We start from the raw sequence: 18614 nt of genomic DNA, 5'->3' as shown, positions 1-18614 counted from the left end.
GTAAATATAGAGATGTCATGACTTCTGGGTTTTATCCATGGGCAGAAAAGTTTTGGTTGTGCTGGTTACCAAGTTCAGTGGCAGGGCCACCATCTTACATACTACAGATTTATACTCCACAGACTTACCATGGTATGCAGCATGATGTTACTGTCGTGCGTACTCTTAAACAAGATGAAAAGTTCAAAGAATACTTTGCCCACATCACCTAGCATTCAGTTAACCACACTGAGTCAGTCAGCAAGGTTGTTATCTGATTTTAAATTTCAGCTCGTGTTACTCACATCAACTGTTCCATAAAATCAGTTCGCAAATCATTAGCAAACACACTTACGTTCTTTTGAATGAAGATCTGAATCTTTTTGGTAGCGTAAGTTTCTAATGATTGTCATGATCCTTTTTTAAAGACTGGCTAGAACTCTTAAACCTCAGGCAGAAACAGTTTCATTATTCCATCTGCCTGTTTTCTTACCACAGATCGCTCGGGGACATCACAGCAAGGTGAATTAGCGTATTGCCAACCTGGGTCTTTGCTACATTGGCCTCATTTTCTGTGACTTCCTTTTTTCACTTTAATGTCTGCCTTGTTTAGTATTTTCCACTTTCTGTCTCAAAGTATTTATGAATTCTCTTATATGAGTATTTTTCTGTTCATTTTTAAGAATTATAACAGTTGTTCATTTCTAGGTTAAAAATAAAATGACCAAGGAACAGTACATTAAGATGAATAGAGGCATCAATGACAGTAAAGATCTCCCTGAAGAGTATCTGTCAGCCATCTATAATGAAATAGCTGGAAAAAAGATATCAATGAAAGAAACGAAGGAGCTGACAATCCCTGCAAAGTCAAGTAAACAGAGTAAGTGTCCAGATCAACTGAATCCTGGTTGTTTAGGAGGGAAAAATACGGTTCTTAAAAAGATAAGTTAGAGTAGACCAAATATCACTTATTCTAATGAAAAGTATTATAATACATTGTTTGATGATCTGATTATGTCTTTCTCCATATCCTGAAGAAAGATAGCACTGACCAATGATAAATGGAAAATGCTACATACTATGCATGAATTAGCATGTGTTGAGTATACACTTGTCCACGAGGCAGTTAACCTCAGCATGGACTTGGAGAGCAGACAGATTGGTTAGGCAACCCCGGTAGTCAGACTTCAACTCTTCTTTCTTCTGCCTCCTTGTTGTCTACCAGCAACTTATTTCCATTGGTTTACCTATCATTACACGATAACAGAAGCTAGAAGTTAGGGGTGATTCAGGGAGATGGGGAAGGTTAGGATCATGGGGGAGCTCGGGGGGTTGGAAATCACTACTTGACATGCACCAGAAATTATATCACTCTGGCATTCCTCGATCTGACCGGCGTCAGGAGTTACCTGTGCCTGGCTCCATTCTCAACATTCTATATGTATAGACAGTGGTGATTAAAGTAGAGCTGAAATCGGACTACAGGCATGAGGTTAGGGTAGTGGCTCGGAGAGCTCCTGCCTTTCTGAACAGCTTCCACTTGGAAATGAAATCTCAAGCTTCATCAAAAAGAACAGATTGCAGCAGCAAAATGCTGTTGAAAGGTTATTGGTGTTCAGTTGCTAAGTCGTGTCCGACTCTTTGCGACCTCATAAACTGTGGCTGTTGACAGGAGCGAGAGTCCAGAAGGCCTGTGTGATATGTGTTTCTGGAAGTTTATGAAGAATTACAGGGTGGGAGTCAGAGGCTCCAGAGATAATGTTAGAAGGGATAGTGGAGTGTAAAATGGCCTTCTCTTCGGGGAGTAGAGGAGTGGGCCTGAGGAGTGTTAGTAAGTTCTCCCTCATTTTATAGACAAGGAATCAGAAGTGCAGAGAGATTAGGACACCTAGAATCAGAGAAGCTTTGAGCTGAGTGCAGTACGAAAGCCTTTGTTAAATCTCTGTGCCTAAACCCTGATGAGTGGCAAAGGCTGGCCCAGAAGCCGGCGTCCTTGGCCCTTACTGCAGTCCAGCACCAGTCGGTAGTTCACACGGTAACGTCATTCTCTTCTACTTGAAAAACCGTTCAGTGTATTGATCAGGATTTCATTTTTACACCTGAGTAGATGCCAGTTATCTGATTTCATTTTCGTTTTCGTACCCACATAATGACGTCTTCCTATCCCTCTTTGTGTGGCCTGCTCTGTGCACAGTGAGGAGGTCACTGAGAGAGCTGGGTGTGGGAAGCGGGTGGCAGTGTGCTGATATTCTGCAGTCATCTTGCATGTGAGGCCTCTGTTTTCTTGTTAACTCAGGAGACCCCGCAAGTCACACAGGTGAACCATGGCCCCTCGTCTGTTCTCCTAGCCCTTGTTTGGGCTGTTTCCCTGGCGCTTTCAGTGTGACAGATTTGTGCCTGGTCTTTTCCCTTGGCATAGATTTCCTGCATATCCCTGAAGCCTAGTTGAGGATTTTTTTCCCCCCATTTTTGAGGTAAAATTCATATAACACAAAATGAACTGTTTTGAAGTGAGAAGTTACTGATATTTAGTACCTTCAAAGTGTTGTGCAATCACCACCTTGATATAGTTCCAAAATATTTCATCACCCCCAATAAAGCCCCGTATCCATTAAGCAGTTCTTCCACGTCCCCTGCCTTTCCTCAGCCTCTGGCTGGCACCAGTCTGCTTTCTTTTTATGGATTTACTACTCTGGGTATTTCATCTAAATGGAATCATATGTTATATGGCCTTTGCATGTGGCTTCTTAGGACCATTTTGAATTAGTATTCATTGGTTGTGTTGATGATTTTATGCTGAAACATCAAAATAACATTCTTAAAGGCTTTATATATTAAATGCTAATAGCGTTTGCTGTTTCAGACGTAGCCAGTGAAAAACAAAGAAGACTCCTGTATAACTTAGAGATGGAACAGATGGCCAAGACCGCTAAAGCTCTCATGGAGGCTGTGAGCCACGTTCAGGCACCTTTCACGAGTGCAACACATTTGGAGCATGTGAGACCCATGTTTAAGGTAAGAGTTATTAACGACTTTTGGTTGCAGTATATATATATTTATATATACTGCTGTTCAGCATATTTTTAAGTTAAGGCAGTACGGTGATACAGCCCATTAGTATAGACCCAGAAGTGAAAGCCATGTTATTTAGGTATGCATGATTAGTAATTGATAGGTGTGTGACCTTAAGAATAGAAAGGTTTGGGGAGAATTAATCTCTGGCCTGGTTTCCTCTGAGTTCTCTTTAGATCTTAGGAGTTCCCTGACATCTCAAAGTGACCTTGAGCCTCTTGCTGTCTTCCAGTGCCTATGGCCCAAGGGCTAATGTGAGGGTTCTGAGTGCTCCTGGGGCCCAGAAAGTAGCATTGGGAACAAAAGGGAGCTTTCTTTTATGTTTATAGATCTAGTAAGGATGGTACTTACTGCTTCTCTATAATTTGATTTTCCATTTCCTCTTCATTTTCCTATGCTTTTTTTCTATCCTTTCTTCAAATTCCAGAATGAGTAAGCAGTGCATCATAAGGGTTATAGGGAAGTGGACGGGAGTCTAGTCAAGGAAAGTGGGAATTTTTCCTAGAGAAGGAACAATGGGTCACGCACATGTGCATTTGTGAGACAGTGCAGTTAGATGGTCTGTGGGGGTTATCACTTGAGTTCTTCAGACATTAACTGCATTTGTGTGGGTAGTAAAAGATGATGATATTTCAGCTCTAATATGTTATAGTTCTGCCCTTGCTTTAAGGTCTGTGTGATCGTGATATTTCTAAAAGTTGATGGAGAGTTACAGGCTCAGAGTGGGAATTTGGGGAGAGAATGTTAGAAGAAATAGTGGAGTATTGCCGGCCTCTCTTTTACCGTAATATAGGAAATGAGATTGAAATTAAGAGCACTTATTACGAAATAAATGACAAAGCAAGTTTTTGTTCTGTTTTGAATAATCTTATACCTTTGTTTTGTTTCCAAATGTTTTTGGTAGACAGGAGGTGGAGGTGAAAAAAACAAAAAGAATAAGGAACCAGTCATAGTTCTGCCACTCAGAACATTTCTCTTACTGTATTTACATACTACTTTTTCTCTTGTTAAACAGTTGTGACCCTACTGTGTATAGAATTTTGTAACTTGCTGTTTCTCACATGAGTGTTTTCCCATGTTATTGGGAATTCTTCCTAAGTAGCTTTTATGATCTCTTCTCTGGATTAGGTGTCATTTGTTCCATCCTCTGAGCTGGAATTGAGAACCTTTCCTCTCTCTGCCATTTCTACTGTCGTTACCTTTTCAGACAGTGTCCTTCCTTTCTCACTCTTAATGCTGGAGTGTTCCCCTGTCTGGTGTCCATGTCTGCTTTTGTGCTTCTCTTACCCATTTACAGAGCACAGAATGTTTAAAACACAAATGAACTGTCACCTTCTTCCTTAAAGCCATTCACTGATTTTGCAACTCTGGTGAAACCTAACACAACCCGAGGGTCTGAAGACCAGGTGTGATCTGGCTCCACCTGCCTCCAGCCTCATCATTAGATTTCCTCTTACCGTGCTGCAGTCACACTGGCATTCTTTGTATTTCCAGAATGCCTTAAATTATTTTCTCTTCAGAGCATTCACACAAGCTGTGTCCTTTGTCTAGAATGCTTTTTCCTTCTTTGTCCAAGTTGTTTCTACTTTCAATGTTACTTTCTTAGTGAGTTCTGCCCTGGCCTCTAAGTCAGGTCTCCTTTCATACGTGCTGTGTTCTTCCTTCACTGTATTTATGTGTATCTACACATTTATTTATTTTAAACCTTAACGTCTGTGCTAGACTTTAAACTCTGAGAGGTAAGGGAGTGCATCTGTTCTGGTGACTTTTCTGGAAGTCTGACAGTTCCTGGCTTGGAGTTAGTGCGTAGTAACTAAGCATTGGTTGAGTCAAGGAATAAAGGAGTCCTAGCAGTGATGTGATATTAAGGGATGTAGTTAAGAACCTTTTTACATATGGCCAGGTCATTTTCTACAGAGGTTTATACACTTAAGCGAAAATTTCACTGTCCCCTGGATGTTATTTAGGTATAATTTGATAATACAGATCATTCTTTAATTTGCAGTGGGGTTGTCACAGGCTTAAGAAGCTTATACTTCTCCTTGTATATATTACATAGGTTTCCAAATAGAGATGTGTTGTTTCTTCACTTAGCATAGGATGCATAATGCATTACTCTCCTGTGGTGCTTTGTATTTTAAAGTCCTGCCCGTCATATGCTTCCCTTAGCATCTCTTTGTAGTGGCAGTCCAGGTACTAAAGAGGAGGAAATGAAGTTCAGGAAAAAAAGAGGTGAAATAAGGGACAAGGCTAAGACTGAAAGTTAGGTACTGTGACTTACGTTCCTTTAAGAACTAAACTTCCAAACTTCCTGAGGTTACAAAGCTGTGGGTAATTCTGTCTTAATAATGCAGAAATTTTTTTTTAGATCTTTTAAAAATTCCAATTATTGTTTCTGTACCATGTTGTCATAAATACTCTTTATCTGTGTGACTATATATAGTTGTTTCATTTTGATTTATTAAAAGAAGCCAATACTCTTATATCAGACATTTCAAAGTTACACACACACACATATATACATGCCAGTATATACACACCAGTGTGTGTGTGTGTGTGTGTGTGTGTGTGTGTGTGTATGTGTGTGTGTGTGTGTATATATATATATATATATATGTTTTGATATGAGGACTTTCAGTAGTCAGGGATACCTCTCTTTTTTTAAATTTTACATTACAGTTTCAGAAGGTATTCAGTTTTGATAAAATTTAGTGCTTGTTGGCTTTCATAGTCTGTAAAGAGGATGCATTTTATTTAACTGTATTTTAAAATATTGTCCAACTAGGAGCCAGAGATATCTCTGCTGTCTCAATGTAAAATATTAATATTTTACTACAAAAAATAATAAGGCTAAATGACACCTACAGAATAGGCTTAAAGAAAAGAGAGTAACGTAAGTCTTACAAGTAGAAAATGGTTAAAAGGATTTTTGTGGAAATAAAATTAGTCCATGAAATATTGCAAGAGACACAGCTTGCAGAGAGAGATGAGTTCTGAAGTCAGGGGTAAAATTTATATAATTTATGAATATAGACTATCCCCATTTTTTATTGTGAGTAACTCATAGGTGCTATGCTTAAAATGTATCTACCATCTTCTCTTGAATTTACAATGTTTCTCTCCCACTTACTTAAGCCCAGACAGCATTATATAGTTTCTCCTCTTTTTCGAAGAAAGCTCTCCAAATAACTATGCCTAGAAACGTATTGCTCTTTTTCAGAACTTCCACAAATCATTTATTGTCTGAAAGCATTGAGAAATGTTAATGTGGTCTTAAAGTTTGATTATCATTTGATGTTCATGATATATTTAAAATTTTTACCTTTTCTAGCTGGCTTGGACCCCTTTTCTGGCTGCATTCAGTGTGGGTCTACAAGACTGTGATGATACTGAAGTAGCCTCTCTTTGCCTGGAAGGTATAAGATGTGCAATCAGAATTGCATGCATTTTCAGCATTCAGGTAACAGAATTTTGCGTTTGTAGCCAGTCTGGAAAACGTAAATTACTTATGTCATTACTATAGTTTAAATTATTTCTTGTGTTGACACTGTTAAAAAACTAATTTCAAGTTTATAGTGGAGTTTAAATGAATCTTAATGTTTTAAGTTTCCAAGAAGCTGTGACAAAACCGGGTAGTTCTCTGTTGATATGTCTACCATTCATCATCATAACTTCGTGTTGCAGTTTTTTTCTGTATAGAATATTAGCTGTGTGGGAAATTTCCAAGAGTTTGAATTCCTGTATTGTAATTTGAATATATTATTTATATTGCATGTTCTTATTTATTGAATCATATAATACTTTTTCATATTTTATATATTTATAGATACTATTTTATAACTTAAGCCTAAGAACAGGTTATCTTTAAGAGACTCAAGTATCAAGGACATAATTCTTATGAAGATAGTCCTTTCTAGTAAATTATATGCTTTGTCTGATAATAAATTTTATCCAATACTTGCCTACTTTCTTTTTGAAAACCCATTTCACATGTAATTATGAATGTTATAGCATAAAAAGCATAGTCTTAACTGTAGGGGAAACATGAGCAAATTTGTAAATCAAGTTTCTGCTACTTCATACAAGTCAGTTGAAGCATGTGTTCAATGAATGCTTTCTTACTATATGAATTATTGTTGCTGAAATTTCATCTTGATTTGACACCACCATTGCCTTTCAGTTTTAAAAATTCATCGTTTTTGGCTTCATTCATATTAAAATTTAAAGAACTTTAGTTTTGAGGTATCATATGTAATTCATGACATAGTTGAAAACTTACTAAATTAAGTAAACAGTTCATCAGTAGGGAACCGGAGCCTACTCTGTTGTGCTTACAACCCTGTGAGCTCTCTTTCTCTGTCTCTTTCAACAGCTGGAAAGAGATGCATACGTCCAGGCGCTGGCAAGATTCACCTTACTCACAGTGAGTTCTGGGATTACTGAAATGAAGCAGAAGAACATTGACACAATCAAAACGCTTATCACAGTGGCTCATACAGATGGAAATTACTTAGGAAATTCATGGCATGAGGTATAAGCACTTTCTTTTTTCTTTTGCAGTTTGGTTTATAAAATGAGCTAATGCTAAATATTATATCACTGACATGCTTAAGTGTTTGGGGAGAAGATTAATCTAGTACATTCAGGATTAAGTACGTTTAACTTGCTTATTTATAATGTAGCCTGTGTTTAAATTGTGACTTTGTACATTTAAACATTTTTATGAAGATTTTTAACACGGAATTTAAATTTGTTTTTCCTCTTGTAATTAAGATTCTGAAGTGCATCAGTCAGTTGGAGCTTGCTCAACTTATAGGAACTGGAGTGAAGCCTCGGTACATTTCTGGAACAGTACGAGGCAGAGAAGGATCACTTACTGGAGCAAAAGATCAGGCTCCTGATGAATTTGTGGGGCTAGGGCTAGGTGAGAATTTTTTGAATTATTTTTGTGAAGTATCACAGTTGTTTATAACTTGCTCAATATAAGTAACTTTATTGTATGAATGAAATATAATTAGAGGGCTAGGATTAAAATGCCCTTTGGCTAACCTTATAAGGGTGAAGCAAGATAACATTGTAAGTCTTTTTTGCCTGGTCCAGTTTGCAATATTAAGTGACCCTTAGTCTTAACCACATAGTTGAGGGTGGAAGAAAGGTGCAGTTTAAAATTACCTCCTTTTACATTAAAAAAAAAAGAATGAAATGCTGCCATTTACAGCAACCTGAATGGACTGAGAGAATATTATACTTGTGAACTAAATCAGGCAAAGAAAGACAAATATATGATATCACTTACATGTGGAATCTAAAAAATAATACAAGTGACTCTGTATACAAAACAGAAACAGACTCACAAGCATAGAAAGCAAATTTATGGTCACTGAAAGGAATAGGGAGAGAGGAAGGGATAAATTAGGAGTATGCAATTAACAGATACAAACTACTATACAGAAAAGAGATAAGTAACAAGGATTTACTGTATAATACAGGGAACTATATCCAATATTTATAATAATCTATAATGGAAAATAATCTGAAAAAATGTTTTAAAGAATTACCTGCTTTTAAGACTAAGCAGATAAGTTAAACGAGTGAAGGCTTGTTTAAGATGATAAATAGTTGGGGGCACCTGGAGAAAGCATTCACATGCACATGTTTTAACGGCACTATGCAGACATAACCCAAGTCTTAGGCCAGTGTGGAAACTGTACCAGGGCTCCCCTCGAGTTCAGTGCAGCCAGGAGCAGCCAGGTTTAACCCAGCAGGAAAAAAGGAAGGTACTGTCAAAAGCAGATAAAGAAGAACCAAAATCATACATTTCTAGTCATAAGTGGAAAACGTTCTACCAGGGAAGAAACAAAGTTTAGACTGTCTTTGACGTTAAATATGTACTTCTGGGTTTGAATTCTTCCATGTTTCTTCTTCACTTGTGCTTCTTCTGCACTTGTGCAAGATGTGTGTGCAAGTTACTTTAATTCTCTGAGCTTCAGGTTCCTCTTTTCCAAACTAACAGTAGTATCTACTTACAGAGTTGTCAGGATTACAATATATTAACATATAAGTGGACTTAGTGCTGCTATACTGTTTCTGGATTGTTGTTTTTGTTCAGTCACTAAGTCATGTCTCACTCTTTGCGACCCCATGGACTGCAACACGCCAGGCTTCCCTGTCCTCCACTGTCTCCTGGAGTTTGCTGAAACTCACGTCCATTGAGTCTGTGATGCCATCCAACCATCTCATCCTCTGTTGGTCCCTTCCCCTCCTGCCCCCAATTTTCCCAGCATCAGGGTGTTTTCCAGTGAGTCAGCTCTTTGCATCAGGTGGCCAAAGTATTGGAGCTTCAGCTTTAGCGTCAGTCCTTCCAATGAATATTCAGGGTTGATTTCCTTTAGGTTTGACTGGTTTGATCACCTTGCTGTCCAAGGGACTCTCAAGAGTTTTCTCCAATACCACAGTTCGAAAGCATCAGTTCTTCAGCACTCAGCCTTCTTTATGATCCAACTCTCACATGTTTCTGGATTATTCTTTATCTGGCCTCCCTACCTGACTTCCAACAGAGAAATCTAAAGATACAACCTAAAAAAAAAAAAACATGAAGGAATACACCTGAGGTCTAAGAATACTTATATTTACCTTTTAAGGCTTTGTGCTATATAGCATTGTACTTCTGGACTTTCTCCTTTTATCATTTAGTGATTTCTTCGTTGTTGCTGGCAATAAAAAGTCTTAGGAAATTCAGAAGAATTTCAGGTTTGAAAAACAACCCACAGGGAGGGGAGTAAAGACAAGGACCATGTTGTGGCTTCAGGTTGAGTGAGTTTGCAGTGGTAATTCAGCAGTGCAGTCTGCACCTCACTTGTAAAATACCAGTGTGTTCTGTGGCTCTGGGAGGTGCAGGTATAGACAGCTGCAGGATTTACAACTGCTTGAGCACCCGCATGGTTGGTGACTTATGTAACCTACAAGCCTGACTCAGACATTAGAACTCTATCAGTGTTAGTAAAACAAGAGAAATCATCCTTGCTGATCATGTTTACTGGAATACTTGAAAATGAGTTAAAATTAATTTGACCATTGTGCTGCTCTACTGCTTAGGTTGCAAAGAGGTGACCTGACCTGCTTTCTCCCTTCAGGAAAAGGGAATTTATATTAAATTAAACACATTTGGAATCTGGAACTGTGATTGAGATAAAAATTCCAGGCCTCCAAATCACACGAGCGACTGACCACACCCTTCATCTCTCATCTTTTTCTGTGTCATCCACTTCTCTCTGCTCCACGGCCTGCTCCCTTCTGCTCACACTGCTGAGGGATCAGGTCTCAGGTTCTAGTCTGCATCCTAGAGGGAGCCCCTATGCTGACTCAGCCCCTGTTGGGCAGTGCTCCCCCTAAGTTGAGCTCATCTCAGTAGTTGGTTCCTGGCTCACCCAGCGTGGCAGGTGTCCACCCTGTGCTGCAGTGTCCTGGCATCGACTCAGGATGCTTTAGTCCATACCAAAGCTGGAAGAGGTTGTGGTGCAGACGATTGAGCTGGTTTCATCTGTATGTAATTTGTTTTTTAAAAATAAACTATTAGCCTCCTTTGTTAACAGAATCTATACCTCAAATATTGATGTAACCAAGTTAATAGGGCTGAGTGCATATTTATCTCACGTCCTTACAGATGTGATACAAGACTATACTTTTAATTTTTGGAAATAGGAAACTTTTATTACTAAGAATAAATAGTTTATGAATTATTAGATTTGAATTATATGCGTACTATTATATGTATTAAAGTTTTAAAATTCAGTTGCTTGGTCATATAAATCTTGAGTGAATATTATGACATCTTACATCTTTGTTCTTAGTTAATCTAAATGTTTGTTCTTTTGAGTCATTTCTTTGGTAAAACCGAAACTATTGGCCTATTACTTGTACTGTCATACAAATGTTTGATAGATGTCATATGTTTATGAAATTGGTTCTTGGATTGTTAGGCATTTTAAATCTTCTTTAACTGGGTTTAATGATTACAAATTATTATATCTAAATAGAGAAGGTACAGAAATACCTTCTGTGGGTATTTGAAGAATACCCACAGAAATGTGGAAAGGACATTCAGTTGATACACAGACGAAGTTATGTAGTGACTGGCATTTTTTTCTCACAGATTTTTCTTCATTAAATTCCTGCAACATGCCACATACCTCATCTTGCTTGACACTATCCTCCTACCACCCCATTTCTCAGTCGCTTATTTCAGGCTTTCATCCTTGTTCACTTGTATTACAGAAATAGACCCTTAATTTGTCTGCATGGCTTCCGTGGCTCTTCATGTTTCACTGTGTTCTACAGATATTACCAGAATTATTTTTCAGAAAATAGACTGGATCATGTCGGTCTTTTAAAAGACCTAATGGTTCCCTGTTTTCAAAAGTAGAATGTTAAACACGATGGTCAAGGTTCTTCACATTCTGTTTCTGGTCTCTCTGTCCAGCTTCATCTCTTACTGTTTGTTTCTCTCTCTCCTTCCTTGTCCCCTGCCAGATCATCCTCCATAATGGCTACATCCGAGTGTGTTGGAACATGAACTTCACATGCCTCCTTCCATTACTTCATATATGCTGCTCCTTCTTCCTGAATTGCTTTTTATTCTTTCTTTCCCGCATGATGATCCTTTCAGATCTAACTTGAATTACTATTTCATCACATGTGAAAACTTTCCATGAGCTAACAACACCTGCATTCTCCCTTCCCCTATAAAAATTAGTTCTGTTTAGCCCCACTTGTGTTATATATAATTAGTTGAGTTCAGCCATGAAATAATCATCAGAGTATATGAAAGTAGGTAATGAGTCTGTCTCTCGTGGTAAATCATTAACTGCGTGAGGACAGGGGTCACATTCTTTTCCCTTTGTTCAGTTCCTGGAGGGAGCTGCCTTAAGTCCTAGGCTGAAAAGCTTATACTTCATCCTGAAACTAATAGTAAGCAAAATAAAGGTGGTTATTTAGGAAAATTAATCTCCAGGAGAAGAAAGGAGATTGGGGGGGTGGGGGAGGGCTGGGAATCAGCAAAAAGGAAGGCAGTAAACTGTTACAGTAATCCAGTCCTGAAATGATAATGGTCTAAACTAGGAATGAAAATGAACGAATCAATGAAAAACATGCCAGAAGAAAGATTTAGTGATAATGGAAGGGAGAGATATTAAGAGCTTGAGAACTGGGGGAATTGTTTTGCTGTCTACAAACACATGGAACCAGTGTTGGGGGGAAAAACCAAGTGATTCTTTTGAATAAGAGGATACTATAGCAGCATACCAGTTGAATTTTGAGTGAACATTTGTAAACAAGGGACTGAAGATTACATTACAGGAGAGATCTAATTGTATGGAATTGGGAATCCTAAGTTGATGCATTTGGAACTGGGGTTGGTTCTGTTTCTTACATGCTGAGAGAGGAGTTTCCCTGGTGGCCTAGTGATTAAGACTCCGCGCTTCCACTGCTGGGGCCACAGGTTCTCTCCCTGGTTGGGCAGGTTCTGTATGCTGTGCGGTGCAGGGGTGAGTGGTCGGGGGAGGGGGTTTCTCTGAAACATTGAAAGAAATTCTGCCTAATGTCATTGAGTGATTAAAAAGTTCAGTGTCCCCAATTTGTGTGATCTTTGAAACAAGTTTGTCTTTACCCACGTCTGTATACCACTTAGCGTAACTCCGTAAGTCACTGATGCCAAAAAGAATTGTTCGCCCAAAGCTTTCTTTCATTAGGAAAATAACTAATTTTATTAGAAATGTGTTTTGGAACTGTAGGTACATTCTTTCACTGAATTATTTTCACACTGAAATGACTCTCTTTTCTGTGTGGTAGTTGGAGGAAATGTGGACTGGAAGCAGATAGCAAGTATTCAGGAATCCATTGGAGAAACCAGTTCTCAAAGTGTTGTTGTTGCTGTAGATAGGTAAGGTATCTGTTTTATTCTTTTCAGATGAATGCTGTTTTAATTCTGTAGCATTTAGATGTGTGTTGCTCATTAGTAAAAATTAAAAAAAAAAGATTGCCAAAATGTCTTTCCTGAGGTAATATAAGACTATATTGTGATATGCTATGATTTAAATGATGAAGTACCTACAGTTTTGCTTTTAAGTCACAGAACATAGGAAGGAGATAAACAGTATGGAAACTTAAGTGGCAAGTAGACATTAGTGGGCATTAGGGAAACGTTAACCTTGATGAGAAAGAACAGTTTTTCTTTTCCTTTATTTTTAAAAAATTTCCTTTATAAAAAATGTACTCTCTTTATTATTCCTATTTGAAAATAGAGTATAATTTATCTTTCTGAGTGTATGATATGGGATTGCATTATGGGGAAAATGAAGGGGTTTGCTGGCAGTTCTCACTGGGGAGAATTATATTTTATAGTATATACATTAAGAGATATTCCTCATCTCTAGTCTGGTTTTCTAAAAGACTATTTCTAAATATTTCTAAAAGAATATATTATGGTTTGTTTTACTATAGAATATTCTAGAATATTTAGAATAGTCTAGATTTTAAAAATCCCCAGTATTCAAAATAATGTCTAGGTTTTTTTTTTTTTTTAAGAATATGAATATTTTCCATATGGATGCCCAAATAATTGAAACATTTTGTAACACTGGTGGTTACATTTTAACACTTCTGATGGGAACTGTCAAAAACACAGTGTGTATTGTAATCTTTCCTGATGCTGAGAGACTCCTGCTGATCTATTATTTTACTTTGCTGTAGATGAAAACTTTTTGCTCTTAGATGGAACTAGAGTGTTTAGTTGTTACTGACCCTGGCAGTACTCCCTGGAACTTCTTACTTGGAAAGAATTCTTAGTGTCCATGTGCCCACTTGCTTTTTGGGGGTGGAGGGGTGGAGGGAGGGGCTTAATTTGCCTTTCTCTTGTGATGGTTGAAAAAAGATTGTGTATCATTTTATATCTACTATATAACTCTGAGGCTTAACATGTGCTTTTCAGAGTGCTCTCTGGGAAGGGAATTTTTTTAAAAAGTGGATGTATGTATAACTGATTATATTAAACAGAAAAGGTGCTTTCCATGTGTTACTTCATTTAATCATCTTAGTAGCCTATAAGATACGTATTATCACTGTCCTCAATTTACAGATGAGGAAGCTGAGACGAGGGGAATCAGGTAACTTGCTCCTTCCCGCAGCCAGGCCAGTCTGGTCGTGATGATTACAGTGACACTCTCATCAGCAGAGAGCCTGAGGAATAGCGGCAGGGGTGCCCTCAGCCTCTCGGCCTGTCTGCCCGTGTGTGCAGCTCCAGAGCACTGTAGTGTCTGTCCTGCTGCTGCCAGGGTAGACCTCCTCCAGATGGTTTTCTAGCCACCCAAAAGCACATCATCACTGTTAGGAGAATCTGCCAGACAAGAGTCGAATTTTACTTACTAGTCTTGTTGCCATAGCATACTTCATGTGATCAGAGCCAGTTCTGATTTACCTAGCTGGCCACTTGGCTGCAGAGAAACATGTCACTCATTTGAACAGGTGATCTGCGTCTCCATTTTAAGAGTTTGTGCAATTTCAGAGGAGTCTTAGCACAAATTCTATTAGTACGTCACTGTCTCAAACTCATCGTCACCAGATACTTTTACAACATAAATTCAGGGTCCACACTTTTATGCACAACCTGAGTATTTACATTTTACCTTATAGTGAAAGCATCAAAAATTACATCTTTGATTTGTTGCAGGATTTATATTATTCTTATGTGGTACGTATCACAGTTCTCATTAAATCGCTTCTGAATTTCTTTCTGAGTATCTGAGTTAATTTTTTATTTGTGATATTCTGATTCCATAGGCTAACTCAGTGAGACAGCCCTGGTAGTCAAGATGGTGCTTGAGAGTATTGTCAGGCATCATCCTTGAAAGTCCCGCACTTGTTCAGCAAAAACGTTTTTCTGACCTTAGGCCTATTGTTCTGAATAATCTGTTGTGATAAGTATAAGAACTAAACATGCAAAATGAAAATGATAATTCTTTGCTTAATTATATATAGGTTCTGTTTTTTAATGGAAAAATGTTTGATTCCATCAAAAGCTTTAAAATGGTAAAATTTTCTGATTATCTTCACTTTTGTGTTTGGAATCCTGTATTATTAGAACTTAAGAGTATAAAGGCACTTTAACCTGGAGTCCCTGATCCTCTCGGATTTGCTAGGAAAACATTTTCTAGGCGTTGTTAAACCAGCTATTTCTTAAATGTTACTCAACTTCGCGGGGGTGGATTTTATCTAGGAACGATTTACCCCTGAAAGTCAAAAGTCATGTAGCACCATAGTTTTTTCTTTAATTATTGTTTTTTAAGCACACCAGATCTGGCTTTATATTGACCTGTCCCACACTTTGGAATATTCTGTCACCTATCAGAAAATATGCACTACTCCTCCCTGTTTTCTCATAAACGTCTTTCAATTGAGTCTAAGCCATAAGTGTTACCTCTGATATTTTCACTATGAAAACTTTAGATACGCAGTCATTTCATCTGCCTGTGTGTTGCGTACAGCTTAAAGTTGATTTGATCTAGAATCTGCAAGTTTCATCTTTTTTTTTTTTTGCATTGTTTCATCTCTATCATAATGTGTAAGAATTCAGTAAATCTGTCAATCTTTTTTTCCTACTTGTACTTTTCAGGGGCGTGTCTTTTAATATTAACACATAAGATTCTCATGCGTCTGTTCTCTGCTTTTCACACAGGCGTGTAGAATCCATTTTATAGTTGATGTTGTGAAGCATAGCTCTTTTCTGCCTTAGTATATTAAGGCTTTACTATGAATGCCTCCCCAGACCACTCTGCTCTCCCATATAACTTATCTTTAATGGAGCATTTCTAGAAATATAGTGACCCCTCAGAGGCTACCAGAGTGAGTGGGAATCAAAATGCTCTTTCCCAGGATGGATGCTCCCCTGCTCACACTGTCTGCAGAGCATGGCTGTTTGCTTGCGGTTCTCTCTGGCCGTCTTCACAGGGATCCTTGTGGCTTTCCTGGAGTCCTCTGCTGCTGTTCTTTCCTCCCCTGCTCTTTGTCACTTGCGTCCTCGTTTAAAAAAGGTTCTTTGTCTCTTTTGCTGTTTTTCCTATTGTTTCCCTTGTACTGTTTAGGTTGGACTCTGTTTGTGGTGTGGTTTTTATAGCCACTGCCTTCCAGGAGCACACCTCTAGTTTGAGAAGCAGCTAATGACATTCATAATGCAGAGTCTAGCACTTCTCATTTTTGTTCATGTGAGAGGTCTGTAGCCTTTATTTTAAATTTCTGGATCCAGTCTAACCACTAGGTTCACTGAGGCCCTGTTACTCTTCCTCCCCACCCCCCATAGTGTTTTCAGTCAGATTTTTGAACTTTTGTTTTGTTCAACTCACAAGAGCAATAGAGGAAATGTGAAGATATCTCTTTAGCAGGAGTTCAGATTCTGAGTTATTACCTTGTCAGTTTTTAAGCTGCTTTTCCTTCTTGTTTTCATTATTCACTGTTGCCAGGACGCATAGACCTTCAAGGGCATAGAGGTTGAAAAATCATGATATACTCAAAACATTTAGACTGTGGTAGTAGGAAAAAACTAGAATGTATTGTAAATGTTTAAATTCTGTTTTGCTCAGATAAGTGTGGGGTGGTTGAGAGGGTGGACTCTGGGGTCAGCCTGCCCTGGTTTGACTGGCTCTAGTACGTACTAGGAGAAGGCAGTGGCACCCCACTCCAGTACTCTTGCCTGGCAAATCCCATGGACGGCAGAGCCTGGTGGGCTGCAGTCCATGGGGTCGCTAAGAGTCAGACACGACTGAGTGACTTCACACTCTTCCCTTTCACGCATTGGAGAAGGAAATGGCGGCCCACTCCAGTGTTCTTGCCTAGAGAATCCCAGGGACGGGGGAGCCTGGTGGGCTTCAGTCTATGGGGTCGCACAGAGTCGGACACGACTGAAGCGACTTAGCAGCAGCAGCAGTACGTACTAGCCTTGTGATCTTCAGACAGTTGTTATATATTTTTGTGCCTCAGTTTCTGTGTTGATAAGATTGGGAGTCTAACGTACTTCATGGTATCTGTGCTTGTTATATGAGTGGATATATAGATAAATAGATAGATAGGTAGATACAGATATAAAGCACTTTGGGTAGTACCCACCCTGTGATTGCTGGTAGCTGTACTGTTACTATGATTCCCTTTGTTTCTGAGTTTAATGTTTGACCTGCTCCTGCTTTTGAGGTTTCCTTTTTATCGTCCAAATCCTATCATGTACAGTTTACATTGAGGAATATCAATTTATCCTTGATGTCACTACATCAGACCCTTAGTTATAAACTCGGAACATGGCTAAAAATGCAGACTTTAAAGTAAGAGGACTAATGTGTTTATGCTGAAATCTTTTATGAAACTTCGAAACACAGAAAAAGAGCTCAGTGAAGAAGGCAGGGCAAAGCTGGATAGCATAGCTTAACTCTAAACGTTTGAATGCTCTAAGAAAAGGGGTTAGTTACGTGTTAGTTAAACTGTTGGAAACTATTTGTAAGGTTTTATTCATCGCTTGTAATTCAACATGAGTTTTTTAAATCAGATGTACATTATTTATAAAAATAAAGTAGAAGTTTTCATTTTAAGAACATGTTTAAACTAGTAAAATACTCAGAAAAATTGAGAAGTGTGTTTTGTGTATGCCAGTTATTAGTTTTACAGATTAATAGTGTTTTATTTTGAGGCTCATGAAATACCCATCCTAGTGTTGATAAATTTACTAGTAAAATTGCAGCAATGTATTCATTCTCTAACATCATTCAGTGCAAGGGTGGGGGCTACATTCCAACTACACTTGTTACTAAACTGTCTGGTACAGAGTACACATTCAGTTACAAATAAAAGTAGTTAGTAAACTAGGCCACCTGTTTTTGAATTGATAGATCAGAAGTGAGACTTTATAAATTTTTGCATTGTGATTTTTGTTTTTTCTTTAGAATATTTACAGGGTCCACAAGGCTAGATGGAAATGCCATTGGTAAGTATGTACATTCAGTTAAAAAACTGACTTTTGGGCTAAAAGACTTTAAGCTTTAAAGTAAATGTTAATCTATTTCTATTACAGTGGATTTTGTCCGTTGGCTCTGTGCTGTGTCTATGGATGAATTACTTTCTACTACGCATCCAAGAATGTTTAGTCTGCAAAAAATAGTAGAAATATCATATTACAACATGGGAAGAATAAGATTGCAGTGGTCTCGAATTTGGGAAGTTATTGGAGATCATTTTAATAAGGTATTTGAGTAATTATACAATTTGCTTAATTTGTAATTTTTTTTGTTTAAAATTCCCTTACCATAATCTAGTTGAGAGGCCTTTTTCCTTTCTAATCAGTTTTTTATTACATTTTTTTGTAATTAGATTAGAAAACACTTTGTCTTATTTTTTCTTCTAGAAATAATTGTTCTAGGTTTTAAGAATTTAGTTAAAATATGTTCTTCTTGTTGAGAAATATTGTTAGCATACTTAGTGCCGCTATGCAGAATCTTTGGATTTACCTGTCTTTGCTATTAATGATATATTTT

The 18614-nt window shown here is 38.0% G+C and overlaps 1 protein-coding gene across 1 annotated transcript in view; it reads left to right on the top strand.

Moving 5' to 3' along the window:
- The window catches only part of ARFGEF1 (ADP ribosylation factor guanine nucleotide exchange factor 1), a 129047-nt gene that overhangs the window by 90695 nt on the left and 19738 nt on the right, over positions 1-18614 (top strand). Inside the window, 8 exon segments of the mRNA XM_027561117.1 lie at positions 688-859; positions 2843-2994; positions 6383-6511; positions 7424-7582; positions 7825-7975; positions 12898-12988; positions 18027-18067; positions 18155-18324. Coding sequence (XP_027416918.1) covers positions 688-859; positions 2843-2994; positions 6383-6511; positions 7424-7582; positions 7825-7975; positions 12898-12988; positions 18027-18067; positions 18155-18324 — 1065 coding nt within the window.

This window comes from Bos indicus x Bos taurus, chromosome 14, assembly GCF_003369695.1.
Source record: "Bos indicus x Bos taurus breed Angus x Brahman F1 hybrid chromosome 14, Bos_hybrid_MaternalHap_v2.0, whole genome shotgun sequence".
Lineage (NCBI taxonomy): Eukaryota > Metazoa > Chordata > Mammalia > Artiodactyla > Bovidae > Bos > Bos indicus x Bos taurus.
Note: the sequence above shows the minus strand (reverse complement) of the source record. Positions and strands in the feature narration are given on the sequence as shown.